Source organism: Pipistrellus kuhlii, unplaced genomic scaffold, assembly GCF_014108245.1.
Source record: "Pipistrellus kuhlii isolate mPipKuh1 unplaced genomic scaffold, mPipKuh1.p scaffold_m20_p_15, whole genome shotgun sequence".
In the NCBI taxonomy this organism is placed as follows: Eukaryota; Metazoa; Chordata; class Mammalia; order Chiroptera; family Vespertilionidae; genus Pipistrellus; species Pipistrellus kuhlii.
The window spans coordinates 34,654,232-34,668,669 of NW_023425460.1; the positions used below are offsets into that span (position 1 = coordinate 34,654,232).

The 14,438-nt window shown below is 47.8% G+C and overlaps 1 protein-coding gene across 2 annotated transcripts in view; it reads left to right on the top strand.

Annotated features, from left to right (window-relative positions):
- The first annotated feature begins 640 nt into the window (after positions 1–640).
- The window catches only part of SORCS3 (sortilin related VPS10 domain containing receptor 3), a 481,307-nt gene continuing 467,509 nt past the window's right edge, over positions 641–14,438 (top strand). The window contains exon 1 of one of the 2 annotated variants that reach the window (XM_036438956.2): positions 641–1,940. In XM_036438956.2, the coding sequence (XP_036294849.1) occupies positions 1,341–1,940 (600 nt within the window). In that variant the 5' untranslated portion in view covers positions 641–1,340. The remainder of the gene's footprint in view (positions 1,941–14,438) is intronic. The other variant, XM_036438955.2, reaches the window with a different exon arrangement.

Sequence of the window (14,438 nt, forward strand, 5' to 3'; positions counted from 1 at the left end):
ACGGAGCTCGCTCAGAAACGAATCTGAGGGTGGGGTTGGTGGGTGGGGGCAGTGGTGGAAAGCCTGGATCCTCTCTGAGCTTCAAAGGGTCTGGACGAGGGTTTCTTTCCAGCCCCTGATGCCATCGCTGGAGCCTCCCAGTTCTCTCCCCTCGCCTCTATAGGCTTAAGGAACAACTGGTTTACATTCGCGGTGGCGGGGGACCAAGTGGAGGAGGGCTCTCCTGACCGGCCAGCCTTGCTCGCTCTCAGTCTCGCCTTTCTGACGGCTCACGGGCTCCTAAAAACGCAAACGCAGCCCGTGCGTGATCCGTGATCCCAGCCTGCCCACAGCCCCAGCACACTCCCCCGGCCCCGCACCCCATCGCGCACACTCACACGCACACACACGCGTGCAAATGCACACGCACGGAGCCGAGGACATACCCAGACAGCAGCTCAGCTAAGTGCCCCCACCCCGGGGCGCCCGCCCGCCTGCCTCCCTCCCGCGCACCCCTCGCCCCACCGCCGCCGCGCACGCAGGCGCATAGGCGCGCTCTCCGCCCCCCGCCCGGGCGGGAGGTGCGGGCTGCGAGCGGCGGGGGCCGGGGAGCCGGAGTGGAGTCCCCGGTCCATCCCTCCTCAGCTTCCTAGTGCCGTCTCCCCACGCGCCAGCGCTGGCTGGGCTCCCCTTTGGCTCCCGATCGGAACAGTTGGCGCTGCAAACACTTTCCTCCTCCCCCCCGGAGACCGGTTCTGTCCCCCGGGCGTGCCATCCTCTCCCCCCCTCCCCCCGCCCAACCCACCCCAACGGGCCGGAAGAGTAACCCCCTAAAAGCGGCAAGAAGCATCTTCTTCCAACTCTTTGCCGGGAGCAGGTTGGAGGCTGCATTTCGGAGAGACTGGATTGGGGTCCCTGTCACCAGCCCCCTCTGGATCTGGCTTGATTTTCCTATTTTTCAAAAGAGGATTTTTTTCTCGTGATCGTTGAACACTCCTTTTTACAACATTTCTGGCGGAGCTCGGTGGGGAAGATGTTGGGGATCTTATCTTAAGGGAGAGAAAAGAAAAGAAAAAAAAAAGCACCGAAAGGGCATTTGTTCATTTCCCGGGTTTGGAATCACCCTCCGGACAAGAGAGCCAGCGATCAGAGAAGAGCGAGGAGAGAAGCGTGGAGAGGACCCCGGAGGCGCGCCAGCCCGAGCCGCCTCCCTCCGGGCTTCCCCCTCCCCACTCCCCGGCACACACACACCCTCGCCGGCTGGTTCGCCGGCAGACGCACCCCGCGCCCGGACCCGGACCCGCACCTCGGCAGGCGCCACTCACTCCGCGGCCCGAGCCCCGGCTGCTGCCGCAGCGGGGATGGAGTTGGCGCGCACGGAGCGCCCCGCAGGTTGGCCCGGGGCGCCCCTGGCCCGGACCGGGCTCCTGCTCCTGTCGACGTGGGTCCTGGCCGGCGCCGAGATCACTTGGGGAGCCACAGGCGGTCCCGGGCGCCCCGCGGCCCCGGCTCTGCCGCCTGTCCTGCCTCGGGCGGTGGCGAGCCGGTGGCCGGAGCAGCTGGCGACATCACCGAGGGGCGCCGAGCTCGGGCCCCGGCCCGGACCACAGCCGATGCCCCAGGCGGCCGGCGGCAGCGGAGGAAATGAGCAGGAAGATGAAGATGCCCGGGGGCTGTCGCCGGCAGGTGCATGGCGGGGACAGGGCATCCTGGCTCCTAGCAAACCCGGCGGTGGCACCAGGAGGAGTCGCCGAGCGCAGCCCCCCAGCGCCCTGGAGCGCGGGGACTCCCGGGCCACCGCGCTGTCCGATGGCTCCCAGGGAAGCCGGCCCCTGGCCACGGGGCTCCGGGAGGAGGCGAAGGCTTCGCCAGAGCTCAGGCTGCCCAGCACCTCCTTCGCGCTGACCGGGGATTCGGCCCACAACCAAGCCATGGTGCACTGGTCAGGGCACAACAGCAGCGTGAGTACCAGCCGCGGGCCGGGGTCCCATGCCTCCCCGCAGCAAGGGAGCATGGGGGGGGGGGGCGGGGGGGGCAGGAGCGAGGATCAGATAGTTTACTCCAGGGTAGAGGTGGGTAGCACCTTGACTTTTGGAGAGAACAGCTCCCCCCACGCCCCCAACAGGTTAGTGGAGTTTGTTGGCAGATGGTGTGTGTGTTTGTTTATGGGTGACCCTAGGATTGGGGCAGCCGGGAGGGGAGGGGAGGATGAAGGAGCTTAAAGGTGAGCAGAGGAGGGATCTGTGTAGTCCATGATCTGTAGTTCTGGTGTCCTAGGCTTGGAGTTTTCCTGTTGGGCGATTGAATTCGTAGTGAGGACGCTGACTAATTTGGGGTTGGGGCCGCTGGACAGACTGATAGATTTTAGCGACAGCCAGGGCTTCCTTTCCCTTTCCCATCTCCAGTCACTCTGGAGGGAACCCGGGAGATGGAGGCCACTCAGACCCCTTACTCCTGCCCTAGGGTCTCCACTCTCTGCTCCCGGCCACTTTCTCCTAGCCCCGGCGGGAAGCAGGGCCAAGCCGACCCCAGCCTGGCCTCCAGGTGACACTGATCTCCACCCCCCCCCCCCCCCCCCCCGCCCCAACCGGGGCAGCTGCCCTGGAATGCTCCAGGAGAGGCAGCAAAAAAGTTTAAAGCGTGAAGTGAAATTCAGCACCCATTCCCCTCACACAGGCACAAGCACACCCAAGTCACTGAGCAGAAAACAAAAAAAACAAAAACTCGCCTGGGCCGCGTGGTCCCGCACTACATACAGTCGCTCCTCCCAGTGGAGATGGTCCTCTGTGGGGCCAGCACACCTTTCCACCCCTGTCTGCGGCCAGGGTCCCGGGGAAGCGGCGGTATCGAGGGGTGGCGCCCTCGAGTCCACTCCTGTGGCTCCGAGCTCCGCATCCAGCGCCGGCTCCGGCCCCTCTGCCCAGCAGCCTGCAGCCCGCAGCAGCGCGGCCCAGAGGGGTCCCTCCGCACCCACCTAGCTTGCACCCAGCGCGGGGCAGCCAAGCCCAGGAGCAGCTGGGAACGGGCTCCCCGGCGGAGAGGAACGGCCTTTCATGATTTACCCCACGCCCCTCACTGCCATTGGCCCCCACTTCAGCCAGTTTCACACAAACCCTTTTCTCTGACTCTCCCGGTGGGATGGGACCCTGGCGTCGGGCAGGATGATGATGGATGTCCGCACAGGCAGCTTGGGGGAATTCACTGTATGGGAAAGCGCCGCCTTCCTCCCTTTATATGTCTCTTCATGACTGGCATTAAAGATTTCCCTGCGAAATTTTCATCTTATTTTATTGGGCCTGGCTGGGGTGGCATGTGTGTGTGTGTGGGGGAAGTGGAGGAAGAGAAGCGAATAATAGGAAAGCTAGGAGTCTGCAGAGCGCAGCATGTCTGCAATCCTGAGTGCAGATTCCCTGGTTCTTAAGGACACACAGCGCTGGTAGCCAGCCTGGGGAAGGGTTGCTGGGTGGGAAGGACTTGGACAGTCAGATCCTTGGCAGCCAGCACAGCGAGGCTGCTTCATCTGCTCCTAGCCAATCCCCCATAGCTTTGGGGTGGGCAGCTGTGGACGTGGGGAGTGGGCAACATGTGCCTTTGCAGGGACGGGTGATTGAAGACTTACAAGCTTCCGGAGGAGTGAGCGTGTGTGTGTGTGTGTGTGTGTGTGTGTGTGTGTGTGTTCCTTCCTAGGATGGACAGGAATAAATGTCCATAATAAATGTGTTCTCAGAGGAAGAAGCTATGTTCTCATGTACCTGTGACTTTATCATGAATTACAGAAACATTAAACTCTTCCTAAAGAGTTTTCTTATACCTCTGCTTTTATTTTAAGGGTGTGTGTGTGTGTGTGTGGACACAGCCCTTGAAGATGGGACTTAAGAGTAGTACTTGTTTTCTATAAATAGTAGTTAAATGGGCATAGCCTTCTCTGCCCATCTTGTGTGCCTGTGCACAGCAGAAGAAGTGAGGGGGCATGTCTTGCCCAATGTTCCCCAGGGAAATGGCTCTTCAGTTAAAAGAGGGCCAGTGGAGCCTGGGGAGTGAACACATTGGCCTTGGAGTCTTTAGTGACAGTGATGAGGTTTGGACAATCCACACACAGTCCCCAGGGGTTATTGGTTGTGCTGGTGGCAAGTCTTTCCGTTCAAGCAAAAGACAAGGTAGCAAAGCTGGTGCAGGGACCCCATGGTGCTTTCTTTCTCTGGTCCAGAGAAGGTCGGTCTCTCTCTCTCTCTGTCTCTGTCTCTCTCTCTCTCTCTCTCTCTCTCTCTCTCTCTCTCTCTTTTAACATATTTTATTGATTTTTTTACAGAGAGGAAAGTAGAGGGATAGAGAGCTAGAAACATCGATGAGAGAGAATCATCGATAAGTTGCCTCCTGCACACCCACCACTGGGGATGTGCCCGCAACCAAGGTACATGCCCTTGACCGGAATTGAACCTGGGACCTTTCAGTCTGCAGGCTGATGCTCTATTCACTGAGCCAAACCGGTTTCAGCAAGAAGGACTATCTCTTGAGCTCCTGGGCTGCACCTGTCTCTTTTGACCATGCTTTGCAGGCAATGCCAGTGAGAAAGGCTTTGCTGACTATTGGGCCCTGATGCTCTGAGGGAATATGGGCAAACATTAACATGACTGTCTTTTAGAGACTTAAAAAAAATAACCCCTTGGGAGAGTAATTGGGAATTCAGTTTCTACTACCTTACCCACGTGGTTTCTCTCTCCCCTCTCCCTGTCCCAAGGGAGTGAAAGAAGGTGCTTAGATAAAATCCAGGTGAAGAATGATGGGTTTGATGGACCTTCTGAAACGTCAAAGTGGAGAGAGATGACCCCAACACAGACAACTTGGTCCTACCTAAGACTCTTTTGACATGAAAAGAGAATTCCATAGTCTCTTCTGGCTTCCAAAGTGTTAAACACGTAAAACTAACATGTTCTCCTTCCAGGTGCCTTTGGTGGACCTTGTTACTTGACATGAGTTTTTTTTTTTTTTTTTTTTTTTTTTTTTTTTTTTTTAAGGGACTTTTCAGTCACCTCAGATAACTGGAAATTGAACTCTATACCATCAGTTTGCAGTCAGGCATGCAGAGTGGACATGCAAGACAAGTATATCCTTGTCCCGGGCTTGGAACATGTATTCACTTTGGTCCCAAGAGTGGTGAGGAATGACATGGAGGCCAAGGAGGAGGTGCCCAGCAGGCTTGAGCCATATGCATCAGGAAGGAATGGAGTCTCGTTATCTCTCCTGCCCCCTCCTGGTTCTCTACTGATTGCTTTTGCCCTGCCAGGTGTTCTGGGGGAGAGATAAGTGGACTTGAACTTGGAACCTGAGTGATTTGCCATTCATTTTCTTTGGTTATCTCCAGCTGGGATCCTAGTGATTAATGGGTTAGAGACTATTCCACACTCAGAGAGAGCCCAGTCCCCCTGGTTTCCAGGGGAACAGAAAACCATCATTCTGCCCTTCTCCCACAAAGGAAGGAAGACACCCCCCTGCTTGGTCAGTGAGTTGGCAAAAGTCCGTGGAGAGTTGTGAAGGCAACAGCCCACGTTCCATGCCCCTCCTCCGGGGAGTAATCCTTGGTGGGGATTTCCATTCCTGATATCGAGGTGGCAGTGCTGCCCCTCTTTAGGTGGATCCCCATTCTTTCCAGCAGCTCGCTTCCTCCCAGAGCGTGGATTTGCAGGCTGCTGCCCCTGCAGTGTATCTGGTCGGAACGACTTGCCAGAGAGTTTTCAGTCAATGTGCCCAACACTGCAGCTTGGTGAAGAGAAATGAGAGGTGCTGGCAATTCCAGGGTCCTGTCAGACCACCCTTCCCTGAGCCATGCTAGCAGGTGGGGACACACGGATTCTCCCAGTTGGGATTTCATACCTTTAACTAATTCAGCTGAACTGTGCTCTAAAATATTTACTCCTAATGTGCAAAAGAGTGACAGGTTTGATCCGATTAACTGCATTCCATGCACTGGAGCATCTAATTGTGGCTCCCAAACAGATTTTTTTTTTCCAGATAGCTTTTGGCTGGATTGTCTAGCCTTCATTGTCTGTGCTCACAGTCCCCACGTCATCATTTCTTAATGCATTTTGCCTTCTCAGAGGCTTAATAAAGAAACCTGCCACAGAAGCTGTTCTTCGAGGGTCTGCCAAAAAGAATCTGTTTTTTAATTAATATTACAGGGGAGCCATCTCAGTGGAGATGTAGCTGGGGAAGGCAGAAAGCACTAATTGCTCCTGGTCACTGTTGGCCTGGGGGAGGGGTTGAGAGGAGAGGGTTGACACAGGCTATTTGTCTGCTCTGTGCTTCCTCTGATGTCCGCGTTACAGAGTGTTATTTGCTTCTCCGATCCTGCAGTGATTTCTAAGGTGAGCAGAAGTTGCAAACTCCTTAATTGGATTGAATGAGTGCAGAAATGTAGTGGTTGGAGTGTGCTTTGGAGTTGACAAGAAAGGAATGCCGGGAAGTGGCTTCTTCAATGGGATTGAAAGGAAGTGGGGTTGTGGCTCCAGTGGCAAGAAGGCTTAGGGAGCAGAAGGGAGAACTGCTTTTCCTGCAGGCTGTGTAAATCTACATTGCAACGGAAGGAATTTAGGGACCGGAAGGAGCTGAGAGGTATGGCACAGGCAGACAGGCTGCTATAGAAAGATGTGTCCGAAGGCCAGGGCTTTCTCCAAGGCTAGGTGTACCTGAGGCCTGGTGCTTTGACTCACCTGTTGATCTTGGCTTCCTTTGGCTCTTGGTTGGCTTGAGACACTTCCTGCATAGGGAAAAATGCCAAAGGATGATTTTTTGAGCAAGTTTGAGAGAAAAGAGACCTTGTGGAGGAGGAAGAGGTGGAAAATAGAATGTAGTGCCTGGTGGGTCACTTTGAGTCATCAGATCTGGCACTGTGGGGTGGATGGAATTTGGCTGACCATCTTTATCCCCCTTTGAACTGGTGGGGGACTGACTTGGTTGGCAGTGAGTAGAGATAAGAGAGCTCTGCCTTACATGGGGTAGGTACTCAGTCATGTTGGACCATGTTGGGTAAAGGAGGATAGTCCCATATCTCATTTAACAGAGGCTTCAAAGGAATTGGAAATTCTTATTTTTGGGGATATCAATGATTTCTTTCTCAGTTGCTTCTAACTTGACAGCTGTTATCACCAGGAGTATTTCAAGCAGTATGTCCACATTCAAGCTTGAGTACCTTTAGCCTTTAGATTTCAATCCAAAGTCTCTTAGCTTGGCATCCAGGGCCCCTCACTGTGTATATTCTTGGTCTCTTTCTCCAACTTTTATATTTGACTCCTTCACTCTAGCCAACCCTTCATTGTGCCAAGCCTCCTCTGGACTCCAAGCCTTAGCTCTTGAGTTTCTCTCTATTGTTATAGCATTGTTAGAGATTCAAATACAGCACCTCTATGGAACCTTTCTTAGAGGCATTTATTTCCCCTTTTCCTAAGTTGTATGGAATTTATAGACTGCCTTAGCCGCAGGGGTGGGGAGAGGTGGGTGGGCAGCCTAACACCATCTCTTTTTTTTTTTTTTTAATTAATTATTGTTTAAAGTATTACATATGTCTTCTTCCCCCCTACCCCCCTTTGACCTCTTCCTGGCCACTCCCACCCCCCAGCGCATGCTCTTACCTCCCTTGTGTCTGTGTCCATTGGCTATGCTTATATGCATGCATTCAAATCCTTTGGTTGATCTCTTAACCACCCCCTCTCCCACCTTCCCTCTGAAGTTTAATGGTCTGTTCAAGGTTTCTCTGTCTCTGGATCTATTTTTGTTCATCAGCTTATGTTGTTTATTATATTCCACAAATGAGTGAGATCATGTGATATTTATCTTTCTCTGACTGGCTTATTTTGCTTAGCATAATGCTCTCCATGTCCAGTCAAGCTGTTGTGAATTGTAAGAGTTCTTTCTTTTTTATTGCAGCATAGTATTCCATTGTGTAGATGTACCATAGTTTTTTAATGCACTCATCTGCTGATGGGCACTAACACTGTCTCTTAATAGCATTGAGTTTATACTTATCATTCAAGTATGAATTTTAACACAAGATTTAGAGGCATCTCTATCCCATTTAGTAAGATAGAAATAGGGACTGGCCAGAAGCCTTGGCTTCTTTCTTATCCTGAAGATTAGCTAGACTCATATAAGATATTCAACCCTTTGCTAAGTATTTCCTCGGTATGTGCAGTGGTCTGGGCACAGGGGCTGGTAGAAGTGTGATGGAGGGAGAAGACAAAGACAAGGCAATGTTTGCCTCAAGGTACTTTCAATATGCTTTGAATATGAGACTGCTTTTGTATAAAGTAATACATGACAACAAGACAGATGCCACGGGGTTTTATATAGTCAATTGTCAAGTGACCATTTTAGGCTATGAGTTCAGAAGAGAGAGGATCACTATGGGAGATACGACAGGGCATCCATTAGACTCACAGAATATCAAGGCTGGACATGCACTTAGAAATTGTTTTCATCAAATCACTCTGCACAGAGATGAGGGATATGAGGCTTAGATAGGAACATGGCATGGACTCCCTACTGGTCTTCCTCTTTGTGTTGCTGTCTTCTACTCTCTCCCAGTTTTCTCCTTTCTACTTGGGTTTATAGACCATTTTCCTGACAAGAGTAGGTATGCAATTATTTTTCACTCAGGTGAGATATGATGCCCATTTTATAGGTAGAATAGACTGGGGCCCAAGATGAGTATACATGAAGTTAGCCAGAGAGGCTTAGGAATATATCCTCCCTCCTGTTCCCAGGCTGTGTGCTAGGACCCCCCTAGTCACCCCCCAGACCCCCCTACCACTGTGGCTGCAGACAATAAATAACAAGCTTATTAATGTTGGACAATCTGTATCTTCATAATGGTTGTTAATGGGGGACTCTTGTGAGTCACCTCATTATTTGCGTTAGTGAGTAAATCAAACCTGGTTGCATCATCAGGAACATTTTGCTCATTTATTTTGATCAGTGTAGTTTGGGTTTAATTATTTATAGAAATGCTGTCTTTTTATAGTACATTAATGTGCAATACTAAATTTGAAAAAACTAATGATGTCTAAGAGCTTAAGGATTGCATGAATAGCTCTCTACTATTAACTCATTGATGGTGAGCAGAGGAAACCATCCTTTCTGGGCTGAGATGAGAGGGACCCAGTGCATGGCAGGACCAGCCATGCAGTGCTGTTGGTCAGTATAACTATGCCCAGTTACTTGGCACACACTGGTAGAGAACCTAGTTTAGGGGAAAAGCTTGAAATAGAGTTAAATAGAATAATCAAGGATCTTACTAAGTTGTGGATTTGGGATTCTTAAGCCTCGGTATGATGGATGACTTCTGGTAAACTCATACTTGTGGAGGGTTCTCAGCATATATGTCGTCCTCTTCAGGATTGATTAGGAGCAGACATTTACTAGGAATGTGAAACAAGACCATCTGGTAAACAGGAACATGGGTCCTGGAGCCAGAAGCCTGGGTTCAAATGCTGCCTCTGTCTTTTTTTTTTTTTTTTTTTTTTTTTTTTTTTTTTTTTTTTTTTTTTAATGTTTTTATTGTCTTTAGAGAGAGGAAGGGAGAAGGATAGAGAGACAGAAACATTGATGAGAGAGAAACGTCATTGATTAGCTGCCTTCTGCCTGCCTCCTACTTGGGATTGAGCCTACAACCCAGGTATGTCCCCTGACAGGGGATTGAACTGTGACTTACCGATTCATGGGTCAATATTCAATCACTGAGCAACAACAGTTGGGCTGCCTCTATTTCTTAATAGCTGTGTGACATCAGGCAAGTTGTCACCCTTTTTAGCTATTTTTAATATACAAAAACAGGGTGAAGATTATAGTATCTCTCACATTGGGCTTGCGTAAGGATCAAATAAGGTACCCATAGCAAAGTGCTTAAAAGAAGTGATTGATCTGAAGTAAGCCCTTCAGATACTTTCAATTGGTTTAGTTTTTATTTTTATATTGGAAGGTGCTTTCCCTTCATTTTCAGATGGAAACACTGAAGCACAGGAAGGAGGGACTTGCCTAAAGTTTCTCTGTGAGATGCTCATTTCAACCCCCAACCATAGTCCATGGCCTCAGTCAGATGTGTGATATCTGTCTTCTGTGTGGTCCTGAGATACACAGTGAATTGAGGAGTGAATGGCTGGGGGCCTGGCTTCTTGAAACTCATACTCAGAATTCGTAATAGAAATGATTATAATCAGATGGTTAGAAACAGGTTAAAGATTATACTAATTCACAACTAATAAGTTTAGTATGTTCCAGGATTTCATTGAGTGAAGGCTTGAGAAAGGTATCCAGAAAGATGAATTTTAACATAAAATTGGCTTGGGCATCTATGATTGTCCTTTATAGTGAATCATAGAAGACTTCTTAAAGAAGTGAAATGTGTAGCTTTAAGAAAATAGGAGAACCTGGCTGCTGGGTTGGTTGATAAGCAGAGCCTATAGCGCCCAAGACTCATCAATGTCAAGGTCATGGGATGGACCTGATGGTCCAGATTTGCTTCTTCTCTTAATCTCCTAACTTTACTTTGTGCCTGATGCAAAATGGGGATATCCATTGCTGGAACTATCTGCAGACTACTTGCTGTCTCTTTTCCAGAATTACCATATTGGCCCAAACCATCAATATCTTATAGTGATTGATACCCATCAAGCTACAGACATGAATTTCCTTTTTGTCTGTATCCTCTGCACCAAAAATGGGGCCTGAGATTTGTACACAGACACCGGAGGGACTGTTGTCCTGGGAAATAAAGGAAAATAAATAAGACAAAATAATAGAAGAATGCTGCATAATAAATTGTCTCAAAGGAGAGAAGAGCAGCAGCAGCCTACAGTTACATCATGTGAGGGGTCCTTTGGTGACCCATAGATGAATAATTGATTGAAAAAAAAGCAGTTGAGTCTTGAGTGTTGATCATTCAGCCTCTTTCTGCAGAAACAAGGAGATGGATGCCTTGTACAAATATCCTGCAGTCCATTCAACTCATGGATGACTCAACTAAGACTCTAGAAATAAATTCAGCCAGAAGTGATGCTCAGGCTTGCTTCTCCCATCTCTTCTGCATTTTATGCCTTAGTGCTTCTCACTTTTTTTGTGCTTGGTGGTCAGTCAATAGAAGCTTATTGATTTGAATGACATAAACACTTTCTTAAATACTTCAGTCTGCCTGAGTGAAGAATGAATGTCTTGGGGTTGAGGAAGTGTTCGGCCTCCTCTGGCTGCCTTCAGGCCTAGGGTCTGCACCTCTGGGACATCACAGTTGTCTGTCACCGGATCTCAGGTCCCACATGCCTAACTCAGTACTCTCAAGGTCTTTTTGGCATCTATGGTGAGGTACACACTTTCTTTTCACTGCCAGATGGCTGGAATCAGGTTAAAGATTATGCTGATGTATAAGAAACGGGCTTTTTCTTTTTAAAATCTGTTCTCAGTGGGAGATGGAGAACAGTTACTGAGGTGAACATTTTTTTTCATGGCTTGATAAGTGGCTCAAGCTGCTATAACCAAACGTAGTTAAACATAATGGGGGAGCTTATCTACAAGAGTTTTGAGCCCATAAGAGACTTGTTTTCCAGGGTGTGAAGGAAGGGTATCTTTAGAGGTGAGAGACTTGATCATATCACTGGGTTTCTTTCAATGTCATTCATGCTTGAAAGCAAACTTTTGAGTGAAAGATTTCTGAAAACTCTGAAATATCTTTTCTGTTATGAGATGGCTCCCAGGCAACAGTGACTTTGAGCAGGTGTCTGAGCCTTAGTTTCATTGTCTGTAAAATGGGGACAATTACTGAGCTTGTAGCGTTGTTTAGAATCTTAGAAATTATCAATACACATAAAAGGTCTAGCGTAGTAGGCTATTCTATTGGTTAAGAATGTTAGTTCTCATTATCTGCCTAGATAAAAAATGGGGCAGGTTGAATGTCTAGACATCTGTAGCAGATAAAATGGTAGCCTGCCATATTCCCTTAGCCCTTGCCATTTCTCTGCATGTTGGTCTGATTTCTAACCACCAGCACCAGGGCCTGTTTGCCCACTGAAGCTTGATTTGATCACCCATGGCACAGGCTGGAAGTGTCAGAAATTAATTCCCATAAAGGAGTAGGGAGAAGCCACCTATCAATGACTAGTGGAAGTTGGATAAATACCCAAGTTCCCTTATTTCTGAAGCTGATTTTCTACACGGTCTTCCAGAGTCTCCAGTGGGATTACACCCCAATTGCCTATTGTGGTAATTTGCTTGCTTTATTGGCAGCCCTTCCCATTTACCCCCTTATCAGTATTTCTTGGGGTTGCCTCCCAAATAAATACTTGACTTAAAATCTTTCTTTTCAGGCTATATTCCAGTAAATATCATATCCCCCATAGTAGATGTCTTTATACATGTGTGTCTTTATACATATGTATCTGTATATGTAAAGAGATTCCTTACTGTAAGGAATTGGCTGACATTGTTATGAGAAGTCCATAATCTGTAGTTGGCAAGCTGGAAACTCAATATTGCTGATGGTGTAGTTCTAATTTGAATCTGAGTCTGAGGCTGGAGCAGACCAATGCCCCAGCTTGAAGACAGTGATGCAGAAAGGAAGAATTATTTCTTACTCAGCCTTGGTGTTCTAGTTGTGCTTCAATGGATTGGATGAGGTCCATCCACATTGGGTAATATTCTCTACTCAATCTACTGATTCAAATACAAACCTCATCCAGAAATAACCTCATAGACAGACACACCTGGAATAATGTTGGACCAAATATCTGAGCACTTATGGCCAGAGACAGACTTTCCCTCATACTTAAAAAAAAAAAAAAAAAAAAATCCTACTTCGGGCCATACCATGGCCTGTATTAGGAATGGAGAAGGAGATGACATCACTGACCCAGGTTCCAAGAGGGTCCTCCTGTTTATCTTAGACTTTGTTTTATCAGGGAGCAGCTGAGCTTACAGTTCATCAGTGAAAGTCGTCATGACAGGCTGGGAAGAATATGAGCCTGAGAGTTGGGATCTCTAGACTTGGGTACATTACAATCTTCATCAAGTCACCCTTTCTTAGGTGTAGGTGAATAAGACCCTCCCAGGTGTAGCAGCTTCTATATATATGAATTAGAGACTTTTTAAAAAAATGGGTGCATTGGTAAGGAGAGGGTCTTGAATGATGATAAAAAATGTAAAATGGCCGAAACCGGTTTGGCTCAACAGTAGAGCATAGGTCTGCGGACTGAAAGGTCCCGGGTTCGATTCCTGTCAAGGGCATGTACGTTGGTTGCGGGCACATCCCTGGTAGGGGGTGTGCAAGAGGCAGCTGGTCGATGTTTCTCTCTCATTGATGTTTCTAGCTCTCTATCCTTCTCCATTCCTCTCTGTAAAAATCAATAAAATATTTTTAAAAAAATGTAAAATGCTTCTTTCAAGAATTCATACATTTGTTCTATCCCAAGTATATGTGCATGCATGCATTCATTCTTCTTCCTTTTTTGCTTAGTATGAGGCTAACTTATTTGAATTTGCTGGAATTCAGTTTCTTTATCTACAAAATGAAAGATTTGCATAATTTGATTTCAGGCCCACCTCACCATAAATTAGATGCGATATGAGGTCAATCATTTCTTTATGTGTGAAATGGGGACATTCCTATTTGCTTCCTTTATGTCGCAGTTAATTAATGAGATGCTGCACTTGGAAGCAATTTGAAAAGGATGCTTTTCAAAGTGGTATAAACTGAGGGTGCTATGAACTCATGGTGTTAATTCATCTTACCTCTCCTTTGTTCCTTCAGCAGCTGGAGGTCCTTCCACAACAGATTTGAGACCACGTTATGGCACCCACTTCCTTTTGCCTGCACCCACTTTCCTTAGCACACATCCAAGAATGATGTACAATTTATTTCAAGTCACATCTGATATAATAAAAGTCTCAGATGGCAGTGTAGGATGGATGTTTAAGAAAAACATTTGTTCCAGGACTTGACCTATATTGATTGCTCTGCTTTCTTCCTTTGAGATAATATGAAGTATTGGGGAGCATCTACTATATGGCTAGTGATGCAGATGGGAACAAAGCATATGATAGACACTAGATACCCATAAAGCTTAAAGTCTTGTGTGTGGGAAAGGCATATTAGATAAACATTGCCCAGAATAATGTGAGATAATATAAAATTTGAGCATACTTAGGAAATTCATTAAATGCAATCAAGATCACTGTGAATGAAGACTAATAGAATATTTAAATGTTATGTTGTGTTTATTATTTACAAACCCAGCAGCATGATATGAAATAGATCTAATCCTCATGACTAAGCCTGTGTTGCTTGGTGAGGAGTGTTCTGAGCTTGGAGATCAAATCCATTATCTCATGTCCTGATAGTTGGTACGAATTCTGCCATCTTAGTTTGGGCTCATTTTCTTGTACAATCCCCCCCCCCCCCCCCCCCATAGTATTGAGATATTCCA